We start from the raw sequence: 22651 nt of genomic DNA on the forward strand, positions 1-22651 counted from the left end.
GCATACAAGAGATTAAATAGGGTTTGAGATTAGATGGTTGTGGTGATGATGTTAATGAACATTGGCCCTCCCATGAAGGAGGAAGCATTGGTGATGACGATGGCTTGGATTTCCCCCTCCCACACAGAAATTTCCCCGGCAAAATCACTCTACAGAAGAGCAAAAGGGTCTCTCCCCAGTTTTCCGCCTTGAGACGGCAGTGCTTTTTCTCGAAAGTATCCTCTTGCTTTTTTTCTACGTCAAAACCCATCATATAGTAGTAGAGGGGGCCGGGGCCTGCCTATGGGCCTCCCAATCCATCTGGGCGCGCCTAGGGGGTGGACGCGTCCTGTTGGCTTGGCACCAACATGTGCCCTCCTCTGGTACTTCTTATCTCCAATAATTCTTCAATATTCCATAAAAAATCATCGTGAAGTTTCAGGTCATGTGGAGTCCAGAAAATTTTCATCTTTTTCCATGGCTTTCACGTCCAGAATTTCAGTTTCGAGTAATTTTCCTCTTTGTGTAGATCTTGCAAATTAAGAGAGCAAAGGCATTAGAATTGTATCATAGAGTGGACTAACGACCAATAATAATATAAATATTAATAGGAAATCATGATGCAAAATCGATGTATCAGTCGTCGCCACCGCCACTGCTGCTTGCACAGATCTGAGTCGCCGCCGCAGGCGGTGGTGAGGCTAGTGGAAGAGGTTGTACTAGAGGCAGCGGTGATCTCTAGTAAATGGGTTGGTGGGGGTGAGCGTAGATTTGACGTCGTGCTGCCGTGCCCGATTTCCATCTTCCGCCATCCCCACTCGCTTTCGCCCTAACCCCCCCCCCCCCCCCCCCGGCGCGCGCGCGCACGTGCGAGCTTGCGCCGCCCTCAGCCTAGCTCGCTAGAAACCGTCAATTCGATAGTTTCTAGCGAACGAGGCTGAGGGCTGCTTTAAGCTTCATGCGGATGCGAGCTAGCCCACTGTGTTCCCAACAAAACGCACATTTCATGGCCCAACTGGGCCTGGATAGGCCGGATGTGGGCAACCATGGGTCCTAGGAGGTGGCGTAGTTGCGAGGACCTTGGGCCTTTTTTGTGGTTACACACACAATTGACCGGTACAAATATAATTTTTAGGTCATTGACATATAGTAGGTCCCTTCTTTACCAACATGAAATGATTTGTTTCATACATGCACATCCAAACCCTTTTCGATAACCGGTCCATTTTGAGGTATCAATGAAAAATCATAGATAATGGATATATTATTTTTCACGAAAGTTTGTTGGGAACTCTGTTGGCTAGTGGAGGATCCACTAGAGTATTGGGACGGATTTCGGCTATGAGTTTGTTAACATTCGTAGTGGTAACACTCCAAGGAATACTATTCAGCTTATTTTCAAGATTGTGTGTACGTGAAAATAAATGAATATAGATCGGAAAGAGACAACACTTGATCCATAGTAATCAAACACAAGCCATAGCAAAACCCCTTACTTGCATATATCATTTCTTTGGCATAATCCCATCACCGGATAACGAATCGTCCGAATCACGAATGAAGTTGTTGAAAAGGTACTTATCGCCACTATCAATGTGTACCTTGCGGACGAAACGTCAAACACCTTGTGGGCGTGATGAAAGAAGTTAGCCGATGAAGATCCCCTCACCTCTCCCAGACCAGGCAGCATGCCTGTTGGCGTGGAAGCAACCATGGCGATGACGATCGAGAGAGGACGACGGGCTTGGAGCGTTACTGGCGACGACGAAGGCGAGGGGGTGGCGTGGTTGTTAGGGTGCTACGACAACGATGAAAACATGCCACCAACGCCGGCAAGAGCAGTCGTCGGGGTGTTGCTGCTGTTGTGGGAGGTGCGGGAGACCGCATGGGTAGCGTCCAACCAGTCGGAACTGGACGAGGGCGACGAGGGTGGGGTGGCCGGGTGTGTCGGCTCCTCGTTTTGGATGGGAGAGGAGAAGAATGACCAATGTGCCGCCGAGTGACGGGCTAGGAGAAGGACAAGAGCGGGCATCACTCACGTTTTTACCGTGTCCATGCCGCCGATACAAACCCTACCTATATGTGAGTCTAAAATGGATCACATTGACAAAAGACGGATACTCATGCGTTCAATTCAATGCGTTGGACCGTGATTTCTGTTTGTTTGAGTCCAACAGACCGCGGACATAATGCAATGGAATTGCCCTTGCTTCTTCCATTCATAAAAAAAGAAGAAAACTATACTTCCTTGCTTCTTCCATTTCATAAAAAAGAAAAATATCCTTCTTCATGCTCGCATAACCGCGGCTAAAACCTCTCGAACGGGCACCGGTATGGAATGCGGCGTGCCGCCAGGCTGGCACCCTTACTAAGACGCAAGTGTCGCCGTCTGCAGCCGAAGCTCGCGCCGCGAAGGTTTCTTTAATCCCGTGAAGAAACACACAAGAAGGGAGGAGAGGCAGCACGCAATCAGCCAGCCCAGCCAGCCGCTCGCCCTCGCCGCCGCCCAATTGACCCGATCGAGGAGCCTCCCAGGCCCAGCGAAGGGGCAGAGGCAGCCATGGCCACCGCCAACCTGTCCAGCGTGGTGGTGGCGGTCGACGGCAGCGAGGAGAGCATGAAGGCGCTGCGCTGGGCGCTCGACAGCCTGCGCCTCCGCCCCGACGGCGCGCTCGTCGTGCTCCACGTCCAGCCGCCGCCCGGCATCGCCGCGGGCCTCAACCCCGGCCCCATCCCCTTCGGCGGCCCCAGTAAGCAACCTCGCAATCCCCATCTTCTACGCGTGCGCGTCCTTGCTCTCGCCCGCTAGCCTGCTGACTGCTGCTTCGGTGGGCCGCGGCGCTGGCTGCTCAGGTGTGGCGGAGGTGCCGGCGTTCACGCAGGCCATCGAGTCGCACCAGCGGCGGATCACGGAGGCGATCCTGGAGCACGCGCTCAAGATTTGCTCCGACAAGAATGTAAGGGGACGATTAAACGAAGATTTATCTTGTGCCGATTGCTGAATTCTTGTGATTTAGCCCGGCTGCTCTTGCTTGATTGGTGCTTAAATTGGGTCGGATTCTTGGTCTGTTGAAGGTGGAGGTGAAGACGCAGGTGGTGGTGGGGGATCCCAAGGAGAAGATCTGCGAGGTGACGGCCGAACTCAAGGCCGATCTGCTCGTCATGGGGTGCCGTGCTTTTGGCCCTGTCAAGAGGTAAATTGAAACACCAGCACTGTCTTCTGCGCTTTGGTTAGCTGATGAATGTCTGATTGTTCTGGCGCTGGCTTGCTGCCTGACACAAACACGAACTGCAAACGAAATTGCGGTTTCCGAATTCAGTTTTCTTGCCGGTACAACACCTGTGGTGAAATCCGTCTGTTCCAGAATCCAAATTCGAATGAAGATATCGCTTGTGTTTACTGCAACGCGCTATAATATTTGGGCAAAACTGGGTTATCAGAAAATTGTGCTATTAATATAAACATCATCTAGTGTTTGAACCTGATACAGTGTAAAGTACTAGTATATGTTACATCTACTCCCACAGACATGAGACTGTACACACAACTTTCTCTTGATCTGTAACGCATCTCTTTCACTTGTTTATGTCTTACTAGTTGCTGCAAACAACTTGCATTGCTTCTCTCACAGTGAAGAACTCTAATTCTACAGCCAAAACTGATAACTGAGTCTGACAGCAAAAACCGCATGCTCACATTCTTTAGTGCGGTCATGTATAGCAGTAATCTAGCAGCCTTCTAGGTCAGTTCATCTAGTAATCTGGTGTAGATGTGTTTAGATCATGAAGTTTCTAGGATAATTACCTTTCGTGTATGAAAGACACAAGCTGATCCGATTCCTTTGATCGAAAACAGGATGTTCTTGGGCAGCGTGAGCAACTACTGCATCAACAGCGTCGGCTGCCCCGTCGTCGTGATCAAGGGCACCTGACCCATCCTCCACCAACAAACATTCGTTGTTGCGTTCCGCATCATGTTTTCTGAGGTTGCCACCGTGTTGTTGTGTCCACTCCTGTGCAAATTCACTGCACACTTCCAACACTATCTATGGTCTATTGGTTTATATGTTATCATTGACGTTGTTTGCTAGTGCTTGGTTGGATGAGGCCGAAGAACTGCTCAGGTCTGTACATTCCGTGCGTGGAGATTGCCAAATTGGTTGGTTGTGGGATCCGTGGAAATAAGCCTGCACACCGTGCACTCTGTTTTGTAAATTGATCATTGTTGTATATTATTATCAGCTAAAACACGGTGCCATGGGGCACATGGTTTTGTATAAATAAAACATTGTTACATGGGGCAAGAGTCCCTGGTTTCCTTGTCCGATCTGATCTGGTTTGGCCAGTGCACATGCTTGTTTGTCCCCATGGCAGATGTTTATCTGGCACCAGACACCAGGCCCCCGGTCTCGTCCGTTGCCCACTAGTCCACTCGTTCTCCACGCATCTTCTTCTCTTATCCGCGCCACCTACGTTCCCGCTCGAGATGCGGGCAGAGCTGCTGCTGCTCGGCGGCAAGGTGTCCACCGCAGCGGCGGCGTCTGGCGCCGCCGCCGCGTCCTTGGCGGGAGCTGGACGCTGCGTGGCCGGCGGGCGGCGACTCGCGCCCGTGCAGCCGGCGGCGCTGCAATGGCGGCATAGTAGTACGTGACCCACCTAAACTTGCATCTCAAAATATTTCGCCCTCATCCAATTTGGCGATTTGCAAATTTACAAATATTCTGCCTTCGTTGTTCGCATCAGCACAGCACAAATTCTGTAGCTTTTTTTAGCACAACGCAAATTTACAAATTGGAGACTGATCCATGCTGGCGTACTCCAGTGGCTGCGAATTCCAGTTAAGATGCATTCAATTAAAATGGGATAGGTGCATCTAGTTGAAGCGGTGTCTTAGAGTTTTTGTTTGTTGTGTCTATTTAGAAACTGCAGATGCTCACATACACAGAAGTCATCGTTTTGAGCTCCGGGTGAACGGTAAAATCTAAAATAAATGAAAAACATTTCAAAAAAAAATCTGAATTTTTTGGGTGTAAACATTGACAGAAATTCTCAGTGCTTGTAATATTTCATTAAAAAATGGCATTCGTAGAAGTCGTAAAAATCAGTACTCCAAAATGTTAACGAAAATAACAGTTTTGGACCATCAATTTTTTTTTTTTTTGCTACGACTTCTACAAATGTTATTTGTGATGAAATTTTGTGAGTACTGAGAAATTTTTGTCAATGTTTGCACCCCCAAAAAATCAGAAAATTTTGAACTTTTTTCAAATGTTTTTCGAAGGTGCTGTTCACTCGAGCTCATTTGAGCTCGGGCTCAAAAACACGGGGTCCGTCGCATATAATCATTCATATAAACACACACGCATCTTAGAACGTCAGTAAATTATCATATGAAAGTCTAAAATAAATCCAAGAAAATACGAGGACCAATGACAAGTTTAGACTTAAACCTTTGTTACCTGGTTCCGCAACAACTTAGGCCCTATTTGGAATCACAATAGATTATGATGATCTAGATTATGAAGATAGATTATGTAATCTGGTTTGTAATAATAATCTAGGTGGGCATGTTTGAAGGCCAGATTATATAAACTGTAATTCGGGTTTTACATTGCATAATGACCTGTTTGTCCTCCCTTTTTTTAAAGAGGAGGGTGGCGGTGGCAGGAATGTAATTATCTCCAACTTTACAAGAGTAATGGATCATTAGCAATCTATAATCTGATTTTAGCTGGGGCAGAGTAGATTGTGAGTTTTTAATAATCTATTCATCTAGTTTTTATAATCTACATCATAATCTGTCTTGTTTGAAGATAGAATATATTTATAAAAACTGAATTATATAATACGAATGGTTCCAAACAGGGCCTTAATAATTTAAACTATCCTTGGTTTAAAAAAATCCTTTATTTTTTATTGAAAAATACATAAGGTTATGTTTGTCTTTATTTGGCCCTTCCTTCCCCTCCCACCTGCTTCGTTTTTTCGGTTTTGCTAAACTTTTACATCTGATTTTATTTTTAAACCATCTCAACCGTTCAAGTCCTATTGACTTATCAAATACATCACATTTTCTTTGGTGTTTAATAGTTACTCATTCAACTTTTGTTTTGGAGGAAAAACTTTCAATATATTCATCAAACATCGTGACAGTACAGAGAACACCAGAAGTTAAATAAATTACATTCATGTTCATAGACCCATGGCAACGAGCATTGTAATGAACCAAAGATGCACGGTTGTCATGGCTCCTCCCTCACCGACGCCTGGAAACCTTCTTGTATTATACTACACAATTGGAAAGTCCTCGTGCCAAGGCCCCAAAGAATCAGTTATCCAGAACAACAACCGTCATCGCTGAAGAGATCCACCAAAGACAAACAACGACTGAATCCCGTGATATCCGTCTTCACACGCCCTTCGACGACATTGGATGCACCGCCAATGCGGAGGTTAGGCAAGGAGAATCTTATTCCATCTACATGAAGTTATCGTCGCCTCGCTTTGTTGAGCAGAACACGAACTCTAAACAAACTGTAAAATACACCTACAAATAAAGCAGAAGCCCTCCCGCATATAAGGGTCAACATCCACCATGCCTCCATGGCCCTAAGGGCAGAAGCGACGAGGTACATATGCGGCACGCCGGCGGAAGGCGAGAAAACCCTAGTCGGCTTGGAGGCGCTTGTGGGAAAGGTCCAAAGAGAAAAATGCCTTAAATTTACTGTTAAAATCCATTATTTATACATAATAACCTTTAACAATGAAATGGCATATAAATTGTGGCTATTATGCACTCCCTTTATTCGAAAATATTTGTCTGAGGACTGAATGTATTTAGATGTATTTTAGTTCTATATATATATTTATTTATTTTTATCCATTATTGTAAAATTAATTTCGGATGGAGGGAGTGTAAAATATTTGTGCTCAAATGCGTAGACACCTATCTAGTTGAAGTAAAAAAAATGCGCTCATGATCCAACTTGCCGACAACTATCTAGTTTAAGGTAAAAAATCATCAAAAATAATTTTTGTTTGTTAGCAAAATGACTATTTATCTGCAAATAAATATATACTCTAACTTTTTTTTGACAAAAATATATAATCCAACTTAGCTGTGACAATTAATTTGCATCGGTGGGGGTACAGCTTTTCTTTTCTGGGACGAGAAAAAGGATAAAGGGGAAACTGTTGGGGGGCAAAAGCCGTGTGCACGTTGCAAAGCTTTGTTGATAAGAATATATCCTGAAATATACTCCGTAGGTCGCACTCGCACTCACACCACCACCGATCAGAGACCACCGCACCAACGCTGCGCCGCCGCCGAACTGTGGAGAGGAGACGCGGAGGACGGGAAGATGGGAATCCAGAAGGAGATCCTGAGAGCCGGCACCGGCCCCAAGCCCGTCAAGGGCCAGAAGGTCACCGTCCACTGCACCGGCTACGGTACGCCCCTTCCCTCCTCCGCGTGTTCTTTCTTTTCCCTGGATCCATCGAGACGAACTTAGGGTTTAGCGCCCGATGCTTCCAGATCCATCCAAAAGGGCAACCTTGGCATCGTTTCGGCGTCGACTTTCGCTTCTGCGAAGGGGGTCTTCACTAGATTTGAAATTTTGGTTCTGGTAGAATAGCCTGGATTCAGTGAAGTGTTACCTTGATTCAGTTCTAGCCACCTTTTTTGATGGATTTTAGACCTTGTAAGTTGTAACTCTGTGTTGTATGAGGGCTGGCTAACTTTTGCTTCTTGCTGCGTTGCCCCTGCAGGCAAGGACGGTGATCTGTCCAAGAAGTTTTGGAGGTAAATCATGGTGACTTTTCTTGTTCTTTTCGTGATTCGAAGGCCATAGCTGTAAACGTTGTGAGCAAATGCAGCATTTCTCTTTCCGTGTTTTGTGTGTAAATCTTCCATCGGGAAGGATTGTGCTACTATGCAAACCATAACTCTTGGATGCAACTTTGCAGAAAAAGTTTCGTATTTTGGGAATTTATCTGATGGTATTATGCTCATTTTTTCAGTACCAAGGATCCTGGGCAGCAGCCATTCGCTTTCAACATTGGCCTGGGTTCAGTGATCAAAGGTGATCTCATTATCAAAGAGCTATTCAGTTTATACACAATCATTTGACCTGTTATTGATGGTGTTATTGCCTCATATGTTATTAGTTCAGTAATAATCAAAGTGTGTGCTGCTTACTCGGTCAGAAGATTGCACAAAGGAATAATTTCGAGCTGTCTCCATTGTTTTACAACTAAATATAGCATATTCTCCCTTAAAATTAGTTTGAATTGCTGATGATGCGTGCACAAGCTCAATGCTCTTAGCTTTGTGTTGCACACTTGAGAGTTTGAGACCATAGAGTATGTAATGAAAGTCATGATATAACTGCAAACATGCACCGTTTGCATTATCTGTCTATGTTATTTACTTTCATTTGTACCCCCGTTGTATTTTCTCTTGGTGAAGTTCTCCTATAAAGCCTTGATTCATGCTGCTAACGTCATAAGATCACTAAGTCATGTTTTCACTATTTTCTTATAAAGTACAGCCTGCATTTTGACGACTTGTCCATATAATGCCATACATGAAGATTATGCTACACTAGATTGTGCAAGTAAACTTCCGGAGCTAATGTAACAGTAACTACTTGCTTACTTACAGGATGGGATGAGGGAGTTATGGACATGCAATTGGGTGAAGTCGCCCGTCTTAAGGTGTGTTCTTGGGACATGTTCAATCAATTTGATGTGTTTGCATGGTTGCTTGTGTGTGGCAATATCTTCACTGATTCATTTGGCACTTGGTTATTACTGTCAATTTCCATTGCATCGGCTTTTTTAAATGCATCTTGCCATGGCAGAAGTGTGTCTAAACAGCTGAATTTGGATTAATCAGTCTTTCCAGTGCCATATCATGTCCATGCCTAAGAAAATGTTTGCCAAATGAATCAGTTGCAGTGCACCGCAAATTATGCTTATGGATCTGATATTGTAGTGTTTGTGTTGCAGTGCACCCCAGACTACGCTTATGGATCTGGTGGCTCTCCAGCCTGGGGAATTCAACCAAACTCCGAGCTGATATTCGAGATCGAAGTTCTTAGCGCCAAGTGATGCGCAATGCGATTCATGATGGATCTATAGAATACTGCTGCATCGCCATGCTTCTCGATTACCGAAATAATTGTAAGGCCACATCATGTTAAGTGCCACATTATGGTGATGTTCCAAGTGCATCGAGTAAAACTTTGGAACCCTATTATATTCTCGTGATCCTGGTACTAAGTTTCTGGGTGTCATTTTCGCTTGAGAGGGTAATTACCTCGGATGAAGAGATAGCGGTGGTGTGATCCCCCGCTTGAATCCTCAACTTCCCTAGGAGTCTAGACAACAGCTTGAATTATGTAGAAATTCATCTAATTTGCTGTGATTTTTGTGTGTTTCTACGTTCCAAAGCCCAGAAAGATGCTGAAAGGGCCAACCTAAGTGTCCCAACAAATTAATCACACAGAAAAGCCTCGTCACAATCTAAACGAGTTGGTTTATGCACAGAACCAGGAACCTACACATGCAAATGAGGTTTATACAAAGACCAAAAGGATCAGGTTTATACAAAGACCAAAAGGCGAAGGTACTAGAAGCAAGGAGGATCAAACTTGAACATTTTAATTTAAAAAATTGGCAGGGGCCGCGCGGACGCGTACCCCCTCTATCACAAATTATGACGTCCACTCTCCCACTTGGGGAGATGATAGACCAACGCACTCACCAAGTGCAATGTGAGTCATTAATCTAGGCCACAACCTTTCTTGATCGGCTGTTGACCCCGTCCAGGTAAGTATGTTGCAACGTCGCACCTAAAGCTCATTGTATAGATGGCTCCCGGCGCCTGCCGTCTCCAATTGGCGAGATGGTACTAAACCAATCTTAAGCCGTGGGGGTGGAAGGTGATGGGCCTAATTTAACCAGGCTTCCGGTGCTATAACCCAGTTTTTCTTTGGATCAACTGAACACAGAGGAATCTTTTGGTATTCAAACGGGGTGGGACACATACACCCACGAATGGTTCAGCGTACATCTGCAAATCACATTGTGCACTCGATCGATCTCGGAACCCATAACGGCATTGCCATCAGCGTGCATGTGAAGTACTTAAGCCAAGAACTGCTTTCCTAAGGATGGCATAGCTCGACCCCCCCCCCCTGAACATAACAGTCGCAACGTCGATGCATTTGTATTTTGTAAGCCAGTTACTCTGAAAATTGCGAGCCACTCATTTCCTTCCTAGGTTGATCCCCTTTCCGTCTTTCACCTTTCGCCTCTTCCTATTTCTCTCCGACGACCAACGCGGCTCACGAGCAATCCAAAGTGTTGCTGCCCAAGCTTCATGCTCCGATGCAAAACTGCTCTTGTCGTCGCTGATGGTGCACTGACGCTCCGTCCCTTCGTCGGTCATCGAGTTGTTGATGTGTTGGTGTTGCCAAGCATGTCGGTGTAGTGTCGGCGGTGCTGCTGACGAAGTAGCGTTGCACATTGCGCTTGGTGTTGCTTCCTCTGCAGACCTCGACGAGTGGTAGAGTTGTCGTACAACACACCGGTTGGCGGGGAGATGCAGCACAACGCGACAAGGCGGATGTGGCGGAGATGCAGTGCAATATGTGATGTTGTACTCGCTGGCGGACCTCACCGCCATCACCGGCTGCAGAGCTGCAGTGCAACGTTCATGCTGTTGCGGTCGTCTCATAGTCGACACTTGGTGGAGCTGCATTTGCAACACATCGTGATGCAATCGGTGGACCTCATCGGTGACGGAAGTTGTAATGCAACACATCGCTGGCGCGATGGAGTTGCGGAGCAACGTGTCGTGCTAGGAGCCTAAGACTGGTGGACCTCACCGATGATGGGAGCTGCAACACAATGGACCTCACCGACGGCGGCTGCTATGACCCACGGGGGTTGAGCTTTACTGCGGCAAGGCAACATTGTTGTCGAGAAACGCAAGGGATAGAGATGGGGGAGGGGACAAATCCGATGTCCGTCAGCGACGCAATCAAACGGATGTTAATCCGACTGACTTTTCATCAAAATCAGTCGTTTGATTTATAGGAGCGGCCAAGTTTTATAGCCTATAGTAGTTAAGGTAATGAATCGGGGCACCTACCCTGTAAAAAAAGAATCGGGACACTTACGTACCATAACGAAGCTGAAGCTGAGGCTGGCACGGTGATCTGGGGCCTTTATTTAGCCTGTCAACACCACTGTGATAATATTATGATTACGATTGACGAATCCGATCTGACTCATTGTTGGTGACCGGGGCTGCGCATAAACAAAATTGTATCATATCTCAGACTTCCGGGAGACTGAAGTGTCGAAAAACAGTTTTATGAAGCTGTGTTTTCCAATTTTCACTATTTTCTTATATAAAGTAAAAGTCCTACATTTTGGTGTTTCGTTCAGTCTAATACTCCCACACATCAAGATCATTGTACATTAGATTATGCAAGTAAATTTTCTGAACCAACGTAACAAGAACTACTACTTCCTTGCTTACAGAATGGGATGATGGAGTTATGAACATGCAATTGCGCGAAATCGCCCGCCTTATCGTATGTCCTTTGGACATGTTCAATTAATTTGATGTATGTTCAATGGTTGCTTTTGTGTGGCAATTTCTTATTCATTTGGCACTTCATTACTACTGTAAATTTTCACGACATCGAATTGATTAATTGCATACATGGGGCTTCCATTGTGTTTGGGGGGGGGGGGGGGGGGGAGGGGGGGCAATGCCATACCTAAAAAATAGTTAGCATACGGTGGATTGCATAGAAATCACTGTTTTTTGAGAATATGATATTTCTCGGTGTTTATGTCGCAATGCATCACAGATTACACGTATGGATCCGATGGCTTTGCAGCATGGAGAATTCGGCCAAACTCAAAGCTGATATTCGAGATCGACGTTCTTAGCACCGAGTGATGCGAGGCGCAACTCTGGATGGCCCCATAGAACACCATCGCATCGCCATGCCATGTGGATTAACGAAATAATTGTCACATTATGTTAAGTGTCGCGTTATGGTGATGTTCTAAGTGCATCAAGTAAAACTCTGGAAACTTATTATAGTTTGTGATCATGTTATTAAGTTTCTTTGTATCCTTATCACAAAACATGCATTCCTAATTCCTAGTTGATACTAATCTAAATGCATGATGCAGGATAGAGCCCTGAGCTTCAAAGGAACTCTAAAATTGGCACTTCAGAATCAAACATCACTATTTAATATTGCATACTTCTTGTCACAATGCAGGGCCCGAAATATACTTAAGAACACTTCCATGACCAAGACAGAAATAATGATGACCACTACTAATCGCTAAAAGCAAAGAGGGCCAAAGTTTGATTTTAAGGTTTGGCAAGGGCCGCACGAACGCGTACCCCCTCTATCACAAATTACGACATCCACTCTCCCATTTAAGGAGATGGTAGACCAACGCACTCACCATGTGCAATGTGAGCCATTAATCTAGGCCACAACCCTTTTTGATCGGCTATCGACCCCGTCCAGGTAAGTATGTTGCGACGTTGCACCTAGAGCTCATTATATAATCGGCTCCCCGCCCCTGCCTACTTTCGTTTGGCGAGGTGGTAATAAACTAAACCAGAGTTTTTCTTTTTTGTGAGACTAAACTAAACCAGAGTTTTTTTTTTGAGACACTAAACTAAACCAGAGTGCCGTGGTCCAGCCGTGGGGTGGACAGTCGTGGGCCTAATTTTGTTTGGATCAACGATCGATCTGTTGGCAATTAAAGCTTTCGTGTAAAAATGTGGACTTCAAACGGGCTGGGTTAGGCTGAGCGATATGAGCCCACAAATGGATGGCCAGGCCTAGTGGGCTAAGGTGTGGCAACGTTTTTTCCCGGGAAGAAAAGGCGTGCTATGTCTTTCCTTCTTCCCCATCCCCACTCCCACCCGCACCCGATGGACCCCGCACCGGCGCCACCGCCGCCGCTCGCGGTACACCTGGTCGCCGGCGACGTATCCTCGCCGGAGCTATCCCACCTCATCCAGTCCCTCTCCACCGCCCGCATCGTCGCCTTCGACGCCGAGTGGAAGCCACGCTGCCGTGCTCCTTCCGCCCCCAGCGACGACGCCTCGCCGGCGCCCCGGAATCCGGCGCAGTTGCCGACCGTTACGGTTCTCCAGCTCGCCTGCCGCGGAGAAGACGGGGGCAACGAGGTGTTCGTCGTCGACCTGCTCGCCGTGCCGCTCGCCGACCTGTGGGCGCCGCTGAGGGAGCTGTTTGAGCGGCCCGACGTGCTGAAGCTGGGGTTCCGGTTCAAGCAGGACCTCGTGTACCTCTCCGCCACCTTCACCGCCGCCCTCGGATGCGACTCTGGATTCAACAGGGTAGAGTGCATGCCGTGCAAACTGTTTTACTAGCTCTTTTTTTACAAGATCGTCCACGATGTTCTGGTAGAGCACCCCAGATCTCTTTCTAATAGGCAACACTGTTCTAAGTCGAATCGGGTTGAAGCTTTGAAGACCTTGTCTGATATTTAATTTATCAGCTAGATGGCCGCTGCTGTCTCTCAGCTGGTTTTGGAACAGCGAATTACTCCATTTAGTACAGTATGTGGCAAAGTATTTTGGCCCGGAACAAATCTGCCCAGGATTAGGAGCCAGATTGAAATTTCTAAAGTTGCTCCAACTTTCCTGCTCCAGCCTTGGTACGGGAAATTTCAATAAATCGACCCTAAAAACCCGGACGGAGGAAGTAATTTGTGTTCCAAAACCAGCTGAGAGGCAGCATTAAGCATTAATTTTGTGTGAGTAATACTTCGGGTCATTCATCTTGCAAGGTGGAGCCTTTCTTGGATGTCACCAACGTTTATTACTACCTCAAGGGGCATGACACGCAAACGAGACTTCCAAAGGAGACGAAGAGTCTGGCTTCAATATGCGAGGAACTGCTGAATGTCTCTTTATCCAAGGTTAGTCTACATAAGTTCGTTGCCTTCATGTCAGGGGCTTGCATTTTTTCGTGGCATGGTTGCATTCATCGCCAAGTTCAGTTGCCATATGGAAGTATGAAACCAACTGTTTGGCAAACATATTTGCAGGGTAGTAGAGATTGATGCAACTATAAACCAGCGGGAATGCATGTGTAGAATAGCATTGCTAAATCCAATTGGTTTAGTTTATTGCTAACCTTCTTGATTTAAAGCAGCATTCCTTGCTATACAGATCAACATATCAACATAACATATTATAAATTCCTGTCTCCTTGAGTTTACTTGAAGCCTTGTTCATAACTTCCAGTTATAGTATTAAGTAACCTGCTACTACATTGTAGTTGGGGAGAACTAGTCTAGTTCTCTCCAACTACAATTATTTAGGTACAGAGGAAGTATGTTCGTACATGGCTAACCCACTTGGGGTATCCTCTCTTAGTACCTGTGATCAGTCACATCACACGAGCAAACCTTGAGCTAGTATGGCACACAGGCTCATCACAAGTGTCATAGATGTGTTGAGCTCAAGCCTGGTCCTTTCAATATGCAAGCTTGGTTACTAGTTTTATTTTCCTCACATAGATGCGTCTTAAAATGTGGGTTCTTTACCTGGACGCACATTATCATCATGCAAATAGTTTTTGCTTATGTCCCAGTTGAACTCGAGCTTAATGTGAAACCAAATTGAGCTTGGTCTTCCTGCCCAGCCCAAGCAGATCAATCAATCTTAATTATCTTCTTTGTTTTCTTCACTACCAAAAAAAGACAATGCTCACATTTATCTGTTAGCATTATTATGTTAAGGGGTTACCCAGTTGTTATTCTTATTTTTCACACTAGGAACTCCAATGTAGCGATTGGTCATGCCGACCCTTGAGCGAAGGGCAAATACAGTATGCTGCATCAGATGCCTACTACTTGCTATATATATTTGATCTGTTCCATCAGAAGGTCAGCATTGAAGGTACTTTTGTCATGCTTAACGCAACTGATTTGACCATGGGAATTTAGTGTTCTTTTCTTTTAATTTCTTGTATGCAAATATTATTTTCTCATGAGAGTTTGAAGGTCTTATCATTAATAAGAGCTAAGAAGATTGAACCACTAACATTTTTGTGGCATTTTTGCAATTATTTATTACTACTGCAGAAAAATGTTCATCAACGGCTGAAGCTTCAGATGAACATTTCTCGCAAAGGGCAAGTGAATGTTCATCATCAGGAAATGACATTTGCTTTGATGGGTATTTGACATCCATTATAACGAAGTACAGCGACAGGATTTTGTTGACAGAGTCAGATATGAAAGCACATTCCTCAAGACGAAAAGAAAAGCAAAAGCTGTCTAGTGATGCCAGGTGCAAAGAGAAGTTTGATTACGGTACTGAATGGACGGGTCCCCCTCCATGGGATCCTTCCGTTGGTGGAGATGGATACCCAAAGTTTCTGTGTGATGTGATGGTAACAGTTTTTCTAATCTCACTATCTTCAACAAGAGTCGATTTTGTTTGTTTCTTCCAATACCATTTCATAAGATGAACGCGAAGTATGACAGATTTTACCACCTTATAGTTTAGTCAAATACCCAATTTGTTCTCTGTTTGTAAAGGCTGCTAGATTGATGTCAACAAAACTCAACAGATTGAGGGTCTAGCTAAGCACTTGAGATGTGTTGGATTAGATGCCGCAACTCCATCTTGTAAAAAACCTCAACCAAGGTTTTCCCTTATTCTTTCTGCAACAATATTTGCAACACTCTTAATGTAGTTTCTTACTAAGGGAACTTATTTCGTTAACTTCTTTTAAATTTTTCTATTCAACTTTAGGGAATTATTAAATCAAATCTATAAGGAAGGAAGAATATTACTAACACGAGATGCCAAGCTTATAAAGTATCAGTATTTGGCGACTAATCAAGTATACAGAGTGAAAAGCCTGCTCAAACCTGATCAACTAGCTGAGGTATGTGCTTATTCTGATATTTTCCATCTTCAATTTATTTCGTCTGCATGAACTTTTGAAAATTACTGTAAATTGCTCTTAATGCATGAATATATATTTTTCCTTAATATTTGCCCAATCTTTTACAGATATTGTGCACAAACAACCTTTTAAAACCTCACCCGCTAATATTCAGAATAATTGAAGTGTTTGAACTTGTTATTTGCATATGATACTACTTTATCTCACTATGTTTTGTATAATATTTACTAGCATGTAAATACAGAAATCCTGTGAAAAGTAAATGCAAATACAGAAAGTAATGGTCAAAGCCACAAGTGAGCATACTGGAAGACCATGTCACATCCAAAAAGACAAGCAAACAAAGAACCAACGTAATATTGTAAGTGTTGACCTGAAAAATGATGTGGAAATAGACCAATGCTCATGAGAAAATCTAAAAAGCAACGATCTGAAGTAATAAAACCATGGATCACTGTCTACATGTGATACTCTCTAGCAGTTGTCACATTTGATTTTGTTGCCCCTGTCATGAACCTTTTGGGGGTAATAATTGTGGATTAAAAGGTTGGGCATTTTGAAGACTAGAGGGCTGAAGGCAGATATACTTATTTAGTCATTTACCCCTGGATCACTGTTTACATGTGATACTCTCTAGCAGTTGCCACATTTGATTTTGTTGCCCCTGTCATGAACCTTTTGAGGGTAATAAACCGAGGCAAAAACCCACACACAAAAACGAGGCAAAAGCTTTGCCTATTTTATTGATTAGCAACGAGCACAATAAGAAGAATTAAAGAAACTGTGTTTCCCTCCTCCAACTCTGCAAGCCACCCTGACAGCCAGACCCCACCGCTGACGCACTCATCTGGCTTTACAACAGCCCTGCGGCCTGCAGGTGTTAGTGGACTCTTGAGTTGACACTGCCACTTGAACAGAAGTTCACTGTGCATCCCACACCTACATCCCAGCAGTCCATGCTGAGAAACCAGATTCGACAGTGAGCTCATCATGAGAATGTATTGAGCTCTGGCACTGCTGCTCTTTCCCATGGAGGCAGCGGAAAGGGGAAAAGATGATGGGGTGAGGAGTGGACAGACGCTTGGCCACTAGCATTGCCAAGGAGGCGAGGAGAGTGATCCGGGAGGCTGAGACAGATTTTTTTCTAGTATTTATATTTGTGCATTGTACCATAAGGAAAAGGAAAGAGATTGTGAAGCCTGCTGATTAGTCTGTTTAACTTTGCCTGTTGCAGGTGATTGACACCTTCAAGTTAAAGATATCTGAAGACCGATTAATGTCGAGATGTACAAAGTGCAACGGAATTTTCATTCAGAAACCACTAACACTGGACGAAGCCATGGAAGCCTCCAAAGGTTTTCAGGTCATCCCGTCATGCCTCTTCAACCGAAATATGGAGTTCTGGAAGTGCACTGACTGCAACCAGCTCTACTGGGAGGTACTTTGTTGTCCTATGTTGCAGTTTTCCCCTATGAAGTAGTACTTCCTAGTATCGGCGCTGCCTCCTGTATCTCAGAACCTTTTTTACAATTTCCGCAGGGAACTCAGTACCACAACGCAGTTCAGAAATTCATGTCGGTCTGCAACATTAGCGAGTGAGCATTGCAACATTTCATCCGTAAGAACGTCAACTTGCTCCAGGGATTCCATCACCACAAAGCAACGTGGCAGGCCTTTTTATTTGGTTGGCGGTGCAATCCATTGTTGTTGTTCTCCGATGTACATGTGCTCATGTTGTTTTGTACTCCCTCTGTTCCATATTATTTGTCACTGGGGATGCTGAACTGGGTTTGCCCAGCGACAAATATTACAGTACAGAGGGTGTATGTGAAATTCAACATGTAGTAGGAAACTGCTCTTTCAATAATGTCACCTTGTATGCACTCAGACAAATCCCGGTCGCAATTTTACTTTATGATGTTGCAGTCCTACAGTACTTGAAGAGCTCCCTTGGAGCCTGGGCAAATCTCATATGTTAGTTTGTGTATACACATACACAGATTACAGACAAGTGCTGCATCTGCGTTGTTCTGCTTCGATGAAGTTTTACTGTTCTTGCAGTGTTCCTCAGATATCTGCATTGATTCTGAAAAGACGGACCTTATGCATGTTTTACAAGAAGTACCAAAACTGAGACGGCGTCAAGGAAAAACATTGACTGACTGTGTTTGGCGACTACGTCTCCGTGAAAGGCCGAGGCAGCAGAGTGCTAGACCAAGCAGCCGCGGCCAATGTCAAACCAGTACTTGCAACCAGGGTGGTAAGTGGTTTTTTTTCTCCTAAACCCTAAAACCTCTGGCGGCGTCATAGGCAATTTAGGGTTGCCTGTGGAACCGAGTTCTCGCCGGTGATTCATTGCCGGGCGAGCGTTGTCCGCTACAAAGGATCGCTGATGGCTGCCCCGATGACGCTGATGCGGGAGCACCGGATCAGGGAACGGTGCAAGGGTGGGTCGAGACGCGAGGAAGAAACTAGAGGAAGCTCTGGGCAAGTTGGATATCTTTGAGGAAGAGGCCACCCCTCTGGTGATCGACGATCCCGTCGAAGGAGGAACTACGAGATGGTTACTGGCTGGTAAAATCCTTCACTGAAACCTATTTCATATCCAGACCATCACCAATGCCCCCTGTCTTGCGTGGGGGAACCCACGAGGGCTGAAATTCAGATCAGTTGGATCAAACACGTTCGTAGCTGAATTTGAGACCCAGCGCGACAAAGATCGTGTCTGGGGCGGATTGCCATGGCACATAAATAAGCATGCCGTGGTTCTTGGGGAGTTCAATGAATGCATGAGGCCGGACGAACTTAAGTTTTCCCGGCTCCAAGTTTGGGCTCGGATAGTGAACCTGCCCTTAATCTGAGGGATGAATCTTGCTGGCTGCCAATTGCTAAGCAGATGGATAAGAATGTTCAACTTGTGAGTTTTCACCACAGTGGTGGTTTTCTGAGAGCAAGGATCTCAATCGAGGTGGAAAAACCACTGCGTCGATGGATCCTGATTGACTCTGCCAGGAGGAAGAAGGTGGACATGTACGAGATTCAGCATGAACATATTCCATACTTTTGTTTCTCCTGTGGCAGGCTGGGTCACTCTGAACTGTACTTTCCTACGCCGGGTACTAGGGATGAGATCGGGCAACTCCCATTTGGACCAAAGCTTTGTGCACCTGATGAATACAGGAAAGCGACGTCGACGGAGCCAGCCCCCAGGGATCCAAGTTCAGGTGCAAATAACAAGAACACAACCAGGAACTCAAGTACACATAAGGATGCTTGTAAAGAAGTGGTCTCCCCTGCCAAAAACAAACATCAGCAGAAACACAAAGAAGCACCAATTCAAGTCTATCGGCCTGTAGCAAGATCCTTGCTGCTTACTGATGGGAAGAACACTGTTGTCGAAGGGGGAACTAGTCTTGGGATGATTGACATAACCTGTGCAAGCAATGAGGTTGTGGAAGGCGCTGATCGCAGCCCCAAGAGGAAGAAGCCTACACCTAAGAACTCGGCAGAGGTTGCGGTGCAACCCTGCCCTTCCCAATGAGCTGCATCAGCTAGAACTGCTGGGGGCTTGGGAACCTCGAGGCAGTTCGTGAGCTTCGCAGTATTGTGAATCTAGAAGGACCCGCTCTGCTCTTTGTAATGGAAACAAAAATACGTGCAAAAGGAGTGGAGGACCTGAAGTATAAGCTGGGTTTTGATGGTTGCTTTGCTGTAGACAGTGTCGGCCTTAGTGGCGGCATAGGTCTTTTTTGGTCTAAGGATGTTACGGTTGAACTACAAAACTTCAGTAATTGTCATATTGATGTCTTGGTACGGAATACAGTTCAGAGTTCTCTTTTATGGAGGTTTACACGGTTCTATGGAGCCCCTGCGAGTGGAAGACATACACCTAAGCTGGCAACTTTTACGCTCTCTTTTCGCCATACCACATGATGCTTGGTTGTGTATGGGCGTTTTCAACGAAATTTTGTTTCCCAACGAGCACTTCAGTAGAGTTAATCGCTCGGAGCGACAGATGAGAGCTTTTCGTGAAGTTGTTGATGATATTTCCTTCCAAGATTTTGGGTGGTCAGGCACGGCGTATACATGGGACAACCACCAATCTGGTGAGACTAATGTTAAGTCAAGGCTGGACCGAGCCTTTGCGAACGAAGTATTCCGTCAACAATTCTAGTTCATACGAATTAAACACCTTTCCTCAGTGGAATCGTACCACTGTTTTGTTGTAGCGGAAGTTCTGGAATCTTTCCCTTCAAGGCCGATGAATAAGAAACAATTTCGGTATGAGAATGTGTGGCAGACCCACTCTGATTATGATCGCCTAGTTGCTGAGACTTGGCGCAACATTAACCATAGTCCAGGAATGCAAGGCATTATAGTGGCCCTTGGTGTTGGGTAACGTAGCATAAATTCAAAATTTTCCTACGCCATATTCAGATCTTCCTATGGAGAGACCATCAATGAGAGAGGGGTGAGTGCATCTTCATACCTTTGAAGATTGCTAAGCGGAAGCGTTGCTAGAACGCGGTTGATGGAGTCGTACTCGCGGCGATTCAGATCGCGGTGTGATTCCGATCTAGTGCCGAACTACGACACCTCCGCGTTCCACACACGTGTAGCCCGGTGACGTCTCCCGCACCTTGATCCAGCAAGGAGGAGGGAGAGGTTGGGGAAGATCTCCAGCAGCACGACGGCGTGGTGTCGATGGAGAGATGAGGTCTCCCGGCACGGCTTCGCCAAGCACCGGCAGAGAGGAGGAGAAAGAAGGGCAGGGCTGCGCCGAGAGAGAGAGAAAACTGTATCTCCAAAAGCCCAAAAGTGCCCACTATATATAGGGGGAGGGAGGGGCTGCGCCCCCTTGAGGGTTTCCCTCTCCTGGAAGGGGCGGCAGCCCTAGATGGGGGGAGGTGCGGCGGCCAAAGGGGGGAGGAGGGGTGGCGCACCCTTCTGGTGGGCCTTAGGCCCACCTGCACGAGGGTTCCCCCCCTCTCCCTTCTTCTTGCGCCATGGGCTGAGTGGGGGGGCACACCAGCCCACCTAGGGGCTGGTTCCCTCCCGCACTTGGTCCATCTAGCCTCCCGGGGTCGTTGCCCCCTTCCGGTGGACCCGCGGGGCCACCTCCGGTGGTCCCGGTATGTTACCGGTGACGCCCGAAACACTTTCGGTGTCCGAAACCATCCGTCCTATATATTAATCTTTACCTCCAGACCATTCCGGAGCTCCTCGTGACGTCCGGGATCTCATCCGGGACTCCGAACAACTTTTGATAACCTTGTATAACAATTCCCTATAACCCTAGCATCATCGAACCTTAAGTGTGTAGACCCTACGGGTTCGGGAGACACGTAGACATGACCGAGACACCTCTCCGGCCAATAACCATCAGCGGGGTATGGATACCCATGGTGGCTCCCACTTGCTCCACGATGATCTCATCGGATGAACCACGATGTCAAGGATTCAATCAATCCCGTATACAATTCCCTTTGTCTGTCGGTATAGAACTTGCCCGAGATTCGATCGTCGGTATACCTATACCTTGTTCAATCTCGTTACTGGTAAGTATCTTTACTCGTTCCGTAGCACGTCATCATGTGACTAACTCCTTAGTCACACTGAGCTCATGATGATGTTCTACCGAGTGGGCCCAGAGATACCTCTCCGTCACGCGGAGCGACAAATCCCGATCTCGATTCGTACCAACCCAACAGACACTTTTAGAGGTACCCGTAGTGCACCTTTATAGTCAGCCAGTTACGTTGTGACGTTTGATACACCCAAAGCACTCCTACGGTATCTGGGAGTTGCACAATCTCACGGTCGAAGGAAAAGACACTTGACATTAGAAAAGCTTTAGCATACGAACAATACGATCTAGTGCTACGCTTAAGATTAGGTCTTGTCCATCACATCATTCTCCCAATGATGTGATCCTGTTATCAATGACATCTAATGCCCATGACCAGGAAACCATGATCATCTATTGACTAACGAGCTAGTCAACTAGAGGCTTGCTAGGGACACATTGTGATCTATTTATTCACACATGTATTACTGTTTCCTGTTAATACAATTATAGCATGAACAATAGACGATTATCATGAACAAGGAAATATGATAATAACCATTTTATTATTGCCTCTAGGGCATATTTCCAACAGTCTCCCACTTGCACTAGAGTCAATAATCTAGTTACATTGTGATGTATCGAACACCCATAGCATTATGGTGTTGATCATGTTTTGCTCGTGGAAGAGGTTTAGTCAACGGGTCTGCAACATTCAGATCCGTGTGTACTTTACAAATCTTTATTACTCCACTCTGGACATGGTCCTAGATGGAGTTGTAGCGGCGTTTGATGTGCTTCGTCTTTCGGTGAAACCTGGGCTCCTTGGCTATGGCAATGGCCCCAGTGTTATCACAAAAGAGTGTCATTGGACCCGACGCGCTTGGAACCACTCCAGGGTCGGTGATGAGGTCCTTCATCCAAATTCCTTCATGAGCCGCTTCTGAAGAAGCTATGTACTCCGCTTCACATGTAGATGCTGCCACGACTTCTTGCTTGGTGCTGCACCAGCTCACTGCCCCACCATTCAAAACATATACGTATCCGGTCTGTGACTTAGAGTCATCCGGATCTGTGTCGAAGCTAGCATCGATGTAACCCTTTACAA

General features: G+C 45.8%; 3 protein-coding genes and 2 non-coding genes across 5 annotated transcripts; 3 read left to right on the plus strand and 2 right to left on the minus strand.

Moving 5' to 3' along the window:
- Positions 1-2336: 2336 nt before the first annotated feature.
- On the plus strand, positions 2337-4304 carry LOC123402332 (universal stress protein PHOS34-like). Its single transcript, XM_045096233.1, has 4 exons — positions 2337-2729; positions 2833-2936; positions 3055-3173; positions 3836-4304. The coding sequence occupies exons 1-4, from the start codon at positions 2540-2542 to the stop codon at positions 3909-3911; spliced, it is 489 nt and encodes a 162-aa protein (XP_044952168.1). The 5' UTR covers positions 2337-2539; the 3' UTR covers positions 3912-4304.
- A 95-nt stretch (positions 4305-4399) lies between these two features.
- Positions 4400-9238, plus strand: LOC123402331 (peptidyl-prolyl cis-trans isomerase FKBP12). Its single transcript, XM_045096232.1, has 6 exons — positions 4400-4622; positions 7246-7428; positions 7747-7780; positions 7999-8060; positions 8642-8694; positions 8989-9238. The coding sequence occupies exons 1-6, from the start codon at positions 4466-4468 to the stop codon at positions 9088-9090; spliced, it is 591 nt and encodes a 196-aa protein (XP_044952167.1). The 5' UTR covers positions 4400-4465; the 3' UTR covers positions 9091-9238.
- Positions 9239-9657: 419 nt separating this feature from the next.
- LOC123406435 lies at positions 9658-9818 on the minus strand. Its single transcript, XR_006612140.1, has one exon. It is a non-coding gene; the product is annotated as a U1 spliceosomal RNA (small nuclear RNA).
- A 2578-nt stretch (positions 9819-12396) lies between these two features.
- On the minus strand, positions 12397-12556 carry LOC123406440. The gene has a single exon (XR_006612144.1). It is a non-coding gene; the product is annotated as a U1 spliceosomal RNA (small nuclear RNA).
- Positions 12557-12926: 370 nt separating this feature from the next.
- Positions 12927-17988, plus strand: LOC123402329 (exonuclease mut-7 homolog). The gene is made up of 8 exons (XM_045096231.1): positions 12927-13390; positions 13843-13974; positions 14836-14959; positions 15145-15455; positions 15636-15712; positions 15821-15956; positions 17212-17415; positions 17517-17988. The coding sequence occupies exons 1-8, from the start codon at positions 12962-12964 to the stop codon at positions 17574-17576; spliced, it is 1473 nt and encodes a 490-aa protein (XP_044952166.1). The 5' UTR covers positions 12927-12961; the 3' UTR covers positions 17577-17988.
- The last annotated feature ends 4663 nt before the right edge of the window (positions 17989-22651 follow it).

Source organism: Hordeum vulgare, chromosome 6H (genome assembly GCF_904849725.1).
Source record: "Hordeum vulgare subsp. vulgare chromosome 6H, MorexV3_pseudomolecules_assembly, whole genome shotgun sequence".
Lineage (NCBI taxonomy): Eukaryota > Viridiplantae > Streptophyta > Magnoliopsida > Poales > Poaceae > Hordeum > Hordeum vulgare.